The sequence below is a fragment of the Gopherus flavomarginatus genome, chromosome 8 (assembly GCF_025201925.1).
Source record: "Gopherus flavomarginatus isolate rGopFla2 chromosome 8, rGopFla2.mat.asm, whole genome shotgun sequence".
NCBI classification, from domain to species: Eukaryota; Metazoa; Chordata; order Testudines; family Testudinidae; genus Gopherus; species Gopherus flavomarginatus.
In genome coordinates, this window is record NC_066624.1 from 77257512 (window position 1) to 77264466 (window position 6955).

The 6955-nt window shown below is 35.5% G+C and overlaps 1 protein-coding gene across 1 annotated transcript; it reads right to left on the bottom strand.

The window, feature by feature from the left end:
- Positions 1–798: 798 nt before the first annotated feature.
- SCG2 (secretogranin II) lies at positions 799–6659 on the bottom strand. Its single transcript, XM_050964041.1, has 2 exons — positions 6543–6659; positions 799–3100 (listed from the first exon to the last, which is right to left on the bottom strand). The coding sequence occupies exons 1-2, from the start codon at positions 6652–6654 to the stop codon at positions 1212–1214; spliced, it is 2001 nt and encodes a 666-aa protein (XP_050819998.1). The 5' UTR covers positions 6655–6659; the 3' UTR covers positions 799–1211.
- Between the last annotated feature and the right edge of the window lie 296 nt (positions 6660–6955).

A 6955-nucleotide genomic window follows, 5' to 3' on the forward strand; every position in this document is an offset into this window, starting at 1 on the left:
GAGTCCTCTAAATGGTCTTAACAAGATCTAGAGAAAAAGTTTAAAGGGTCCAGGGCTATATATAGCTATTAAATTCTTCCTTGACTGATGCATAACCCAGGAAAGACATTTATGGCAGCCATTTGCCTTTACCAGAAGCCTAATTAATGGAACAAACTTCCATGCAGAGGGGGGCCATAATAGCCAAAACTTTTTTAAATGGTAAGGGAAGCAGTAATCATTTTTATAAACACAAAAAGTATATTAGGAAGGAATCCTCATCCATTGTGCTACCATAATCACAAATATAAGTTGTTTTAGTTCATAGCTGTGGGTTAACGCCTCATTGCTACACAGCAACATATGGAAAATTTATGATATTTTGAAGAACCTACTTGCCGGAGCTTTCCCTTTCCTGCTTGAATGTAGAACTGTCATGAAAAGTTTGGGTTTCACTTGGTTTTATATATTTTATAGGCTTCCAGTGCAGTGTGTCTTTTCTGCTGAATAGATCAGCCTCCCCTAGATTCATAACCAATCATCTTATGTGGCCAGATTTTCAAAAGATTCCACGCAGCGTCAGCTTCAAATGATACCAGGAGAACTGCAATTGCTCAGCACCTTCACCAATCGGGCCAGTACATGACTGTGTAGCACAAAAGGCCAGAAATATTTTCTGCTGAGTAATTTCAAAAAATCAGTTAAAGCTAGGAAGATTGGATATCGAAGAAAAAATGTTTTCTCCTAAAAATCACATTCTATCAACTGTCAGAAAGAAACACAGTCTATTGTCCAGAAATAATATTTATTCATCAACAATAAAACACAGAATAGAAAAAGCCTTATAAATAAAACTATATATATGCTGTATTTTTATTCAGTACTCCACAAAAAAACACTACAGACAGTAACAAAATAATTGAATTAATTTAAAAAACTTCAAATATGATAGCACTGTTAATTTATCATGTTTTATCAACAATGCAATGGTCATTTGTTTACATATTACGATTTTACTAAAATTCGTAACCCTGCTCTTTAAAACAATTGAACCAATTTGTTACTTGATCCAAGATTTATAACATATATGTATATCCATAAACAATAACAGCGCTGTGAAAGTTATGCAGACTGTTCAACGGTAACTGCAAGTTGTTTGGGGGGGGGTGGAAATCACGAATGAACTGGGGTAAAAATCAAAACATTGCAGAAAAATGATATTTGGGTAACAATTACATATTTTCCATTGCCCTTTTAGTAATGTGATCTCTTCCTTTTTCTGATTGCTCCTGGTTTAGGTACTCTAGCACCTTCACTAGCATATCTTCATCCAGATACTGCCTGGCTTGTGTGTCATCATTCTCCCGGGCCATGGACAGCCTTTTGCTGAGTGAGACTAGTTTATCAGATTCTTGTGATCCCAGCTGATTTAGATGTTCTTTGATTGCTTGCTCAAGTTGGTCGTCTTCCTGTAGATCATTTTCAGATGAAACTGGGACTAGAACACGTTTCAGCTGGTTTGTATTCATAACTTCAGGGTATTTTGCCAACATATTTGCCAAGTAATCTGCTAGTTCTTCATCTTTTTCATTTAGTTTTTCGTATTCTATTTGTCGTCTTTCCAAATCATTAATCCAAGGAGCTTTAGGAAGTTGATGTCCTTTAGGTCTTCTGGGAATGTAGGGAAGTCTTGGCAAATTGTTCTCTTCATTAAGCTGATTTACAAAGTAGGAGGTTTTCTGATTAGCTAAATTATCAGTCCCTAAAAGATTGACAATATCTTCGATATTGAGGCCTTCAACTAGATTATCTGGCATAGCATTAATTGGCTGCTTCATGTAACCATTTTTAGGGTTCATTTTATTTTTAAATCTATCTATGCTGTCTAGATTAGTTTCAGAGATGTCATCCTCAAGATCTTCTGGGAGCTCTGGTTCTTGCTCTGTCTCTACCCTTTCACTCTGCTGCTGCTTTTCTCCAATTTTCAACATGTCTAGTAAATCCTCTGGAGGGATTTGTAAATTCCTTGAGATTTCTATTAGTTGAGAGATAGACTGAGGATCAAGTTTTTCCAAAAATGTACCTGCCTTTTTTTCTTCATGTCCAGTCCTTAACCTGCCATTTCCAATATTGCTCATCAGCCTCTTCAGATAATAATTCATTAGCTTTGTAATGTCATCTGACATTTGATCTTTACTGTCTCTCCCCATTTCATTCTCCAGGAAACCTTGATTCCCTGATCTCTTCATTTCATCATCAATCACTTCTTCATTTTTATCAATTTCTTCTTTATGATCTTTCATCTCTTCTTGCGTTTGGCTTTCCACTTTTTCCTCTATTGGATTCCAGTCTTCTCCTCCCACTACATCTTCATAAGCAATATTATTCACTTTATATACATCATCTTCATCTTCTGTGTACAATTTTTGATCCTCATCCAGCCTCTCTTTTTTGTGATTACTTGGTCCCGTCATCTTCCCCAGCTCCTGAAAGACAGACTCCAAAGTAGCAAGGCTTTGGGGTGTATATTGTTCTTCTACTATTTCATTGGTGCGCTTGAAAGGACTGTCTCTTGAACTTTCTTCATCATGTGCATGTGGCATTTTGATATATTTGTGTCGTCTCTCAGGCCGCTTATAAGCCTCATAATCATCACTCACACCAGCTGGAAGGTTATCTGAACTCATAGTATATGGTTTATTTTCTTTTGATCCAGCCTTTGACTCTTTTTCTGTTTGCCTCAAGGCTTCCAACATTGACCTAACCCACTGGGACTCATCTTCAGTCAAAGAATCTCTTATATTATCTGCTAGGTGGCTCTGATCTTTGCTTTCTTTCTGCTGCAGAAGAAATGGGGCACCTTGATAAAAATTGTAATCTGGGCCATTTTCAGCCTTGTTAGCTTGTTTGTGGAGATTTTCTATATATTCCAAGGCTTTGATCATATCTGGGCTTGGGAGCCTTTGTAAATTTTTCACTAAGTAGTCTGGGTTTTTCTGAAGCAGCTGATAAGGTTCGATTGAAGCTGCATCAACACAACAGATTAGGACAAAGAAAAGGGTGAGAGAGAAAGCTGCTCCAAGCCAGCAGGTTTTAGCATCTGCCATGTTAGAAATCTTTCCTTAAAATAAAGAAAAGGAACAGTTAACATACAGAAATAGTTAGTAAAGTGCAAAACAACAACACATTTGAGATTGCTGCTTTGAACTGGAACTCATGGTATTTATGTTTTTATTAATTATGAAAAGCAAAAAGAATTCCCATATGATCCCTTTATAGCAACCCTAGATTTATTGTGAGTTTATCTGGAAGTCTTTCAGGTCATTCCTTTGATAAGGATACTGGAACCTGTTGGTTTGAAATAATAAAACCATTGCATCTTCATACTATGGCAGGTAAAAAGCCCCTCATAAAATTAATTTATATATAAAGGAGCTTGATTTTCCAATCTAAACAGAAAACCTAAATCCTACATAGTTCATAAAACATCCATTTATGCATCTAGATACTGATTTGAGCATCAGCATTTGAAAATTTGACCTAAAATATTAATACAAGCTTAGTGATAAACTGTACATAGAATCCTGTTGCCCAGTTCTCCAGTCTGCTACACTGACTCCACTGAATAGTTTTATTCCAGGCTAACACCAATGTGATAGAGTGGAGAATCTGGCCAATAAAATCATGAGGTGATTTTTGTGTTTACTTGTATGAATATTTTTAAAATATTGAAATATTCCCTTATGCTGCTTTTCAAAAATATTATTAATAAACAAGTTTGTTCATTTTTCCATAGGCAATGAGGAAAGCTGAGACCCTTTGTGGGTTAATCTATTCTGTCCCTTAAGGGTATTATCTTTTGATGTCTTCCTAAACTGATGGTTTTAAATGGACTTGGTTAGGCTTAGACTGAGTGGCAATTTCTTCTGTGGTGGCTAAACAGTCTTTCACTTTTGCTTTGAAATGAAAACGGGTGTTTTGTCATTCACTTCAAGCAAGCAGGGTGGATACACATGTAGAATCTTGGCATTACAGGCCTAATTCTCTGGTGGGTGAAACTCCATCAGAGAATTTTGCTCTATAAAAAAACAGAAGTAAAATAAGTGAAAATATTATACCCATCATATATGAGTAACACAGTCATGCCATTGCAACATATGAAAATATTTCTATAAAAGGCCCAATCCTTCAAGGTGCTGAGCGTTCTCAGCACCAACTGAGTTTAAAGACTCCACTTCCAGGAGATGCTTAGCACCTCACAGGACTTGGCTATAACAAATACTAGCCTATTTTACCCAATTCAATTTTATTATTCCATCTGTCATGAATAAAGTACAGTAAGTGAGAAAAATGGTAAGAATAGAAAAAAACCACTGAGCTTAATTGACTTATTTTGTTTCATTCACTTTTCCCATGAGCCTATGGAAAATATCCTGGTAAGATGTTAGTGATTCATACTAGTAGAAGGACCTAAATAGACTAGAATTTACCCATGGCTGTAATGGTGGAAATGTTCTCTTCAGTTCACACATAGGATTTCCATTCAGATGATTCTTTATTGCAGTTTAACAAGAAATAATTTGACAAAATAAAGTAGCCTCAGTTGCCCACAATTGCTTTTTTTCCCTCCATGCCTGCAGCAAATAATCATTGTGAATATCAAATATTTTATCCAGTCAAGTATTAATAGTCCGGAATGGATTATTTCAGAGCAATCAATAACACCATCTCTTTTTATACTTAAACAAAAGCAAGAGAACCCTGAATCTTCTGTTATGGAAAAGGCTTTACCTTTGAAAGGGATAAAATCAGTCCAAAAAACCCACAAAACCCTGCACAGTTACAATTTTTATGTTGATTAGCACCTATAATTGCAATAGAATGAAGCTAATGTTTTTCAATGGAGAAGTTGGTTACTGATTAATCTTTAGTTTATTAATAAATAAAATACTATGAATTTTCAGTTGCTGAAAAATTATTTCATAATAATAGATCTAGATCTTCCAGGTAAAACAGTCCACTAAAATCCTCCCTCTGATGAAGATGATTAATTCAGCCTCTGACAGTACATGCTATTTATATAGTATTATATCCTCTGTAAAACTTAGGAAAATCTAAGTAAAATCATGGAAGAGATAAACACAGGCAAAGTTTAGACTGGCATTCTGGTAGCATTTTGTTTAAAAAATATTTCATTTTGAGAGATGATATCTTATGAATTCCTTTCTGAATATTTCATATGCACGTCTGTCTGGATCAGTTTCACTTCCGATTCATTGGTAGATGATATTTGAAATATTTGAAAAGAACAGTTGGATATAATTTGTTTTAAGACCTCTGAAACTAGATTACAAAAATCAGTTCATTAAATGTAATACCTTATTTAGGGAAAATAGGCTCCTCCCCAATCCTAATTTATAAATATGAGAAATATAGAGTATGTTTTTCATGACGTCAAATCTATAAAAAACATTCTCTTTTACTCTTTTTAAAGCACATTACGATAAAACAGCTGTTTTCCCAACAGCTGTAGAATTGTGGTGCTAATCTATATTGTGCAATCTGTCCTGTTAGCACCTAACAAAGAGAGAAGTCATCTCTTACCCAGACTCCTGTCCATCAAATTAAGTAGTCAGCATTTGTAAAATGAGGGGATTGAGTTTTCAGTGTAATGTGTACTGTCAAAAGAAATGCAGACAGGGGTTCTTCTGTGAAGAGACAAACAACCAAAACCAAAATTCCCTTTCTGGGGTGTTTCCATGGCAGCATATTTCCCCTTGAGCCCTTTCCTATAGATTCACATGGTGCTCTGATGGGAATATAATATTTCCAGTTGAAATTTTGCATGAAAACTCATCAGCTTTCCTGTGGAACTCGCACAGAATTCATAATGCTCTGTGAACTACAGCAGGAATCCCTATGGGAGTTGTCCGTAAGGAAAATGTGAAAATGCAAAACACTCTCTTAATCATTTGTTTGCTTTTTGAACAATGAAAAATGGTTGCAGTCAATTAGCTTTCTTAAAAGTTTGTCTTATTGCTAATATACAAATTAGGGGTCATATTAAGATTAATTTTAGTATTTTGTAAATCAAGTGGTTTTTGAATTGCATACTTGATTGTTTAGATGAGTGGAAGATTAATTGAACTGTACATGTATCCAAGGCAACGTCTTATTAAATACAGTTATTTTAAACATCAGTGAACCATTGAGAGTGAATGAAATCACAAAGAGAAACATTAAATGATGTTTGATAGCTTCAGCGAACAAATGAAGCTGATGTCAAATTGTAATCACTAGCTGTAGAACCATTAACGTATCCCACTTATTTAGTATTTTAATTATGTCCTTTTAATTGTTTTTAAATACATATCTAAATCATAGGTAAGAAATAAAAAAGAGAAAGATTCATCCATCTGGAAAACACTTTCTATGCTAAACAAAGTGCATCAGGTTGGTCCCTAATTGTGCTGGTTTCCTAGTGTGGAGTGGAACGGGAAAAGCTCTGAACAAAGAACTTTACATTCAGTTTTTGAAACTACAAAGAAAAAAAGCTCCCTTACCTGTGTGACAGACAGCAGAGCGAACCCAAAGCATGATCGTCCTTGTCTTTTTGCTGCGAGTTTGTAGACTGTTTTCAGCACTGGGACAGCTCCCTCTGCTTATACTGTACATCACCTGACTCTGCACTGCCACATTGACGTCACCTCACCCAGTCACAAACCACAAGCACGGCGGAGCTGTTGAGAGAATGCTGGAGAAAAATAAGTTTGGGCTATTTTTGAGATAATTCTTCTGTACAATTATGCCCTCTGTCTGCCTCTAGAGAACACTACAGATTTCATAGGATCAAAAAGACTCAGGGCCAAGGACACCTTCTGAATACTAGAGACAAGAACACTGAGAAAAAACCCTCAACAAAAATTTTCAAAAACTACAGTGAAGATTCTGTTATCTACATACAATTAATAGACTG

Excerpts from the sequence above, each read along its gene's own strand:
- SCG2 (XM_050964041.1), bottom strand. The coding sequence starts at position 6,654 with ATGTACAGTATAAGCAGAGGGAGCTGTCCCAGTGCTGAAAACAGTCTA. Across the intron at positions 3,101-6,542 it reads CTCTGCTGTCTGTCACACAG|GAAAGATTTCTAACATGGCA; the intron begins GTAAGGGAGCTT and ends CTTTATTTTAAG.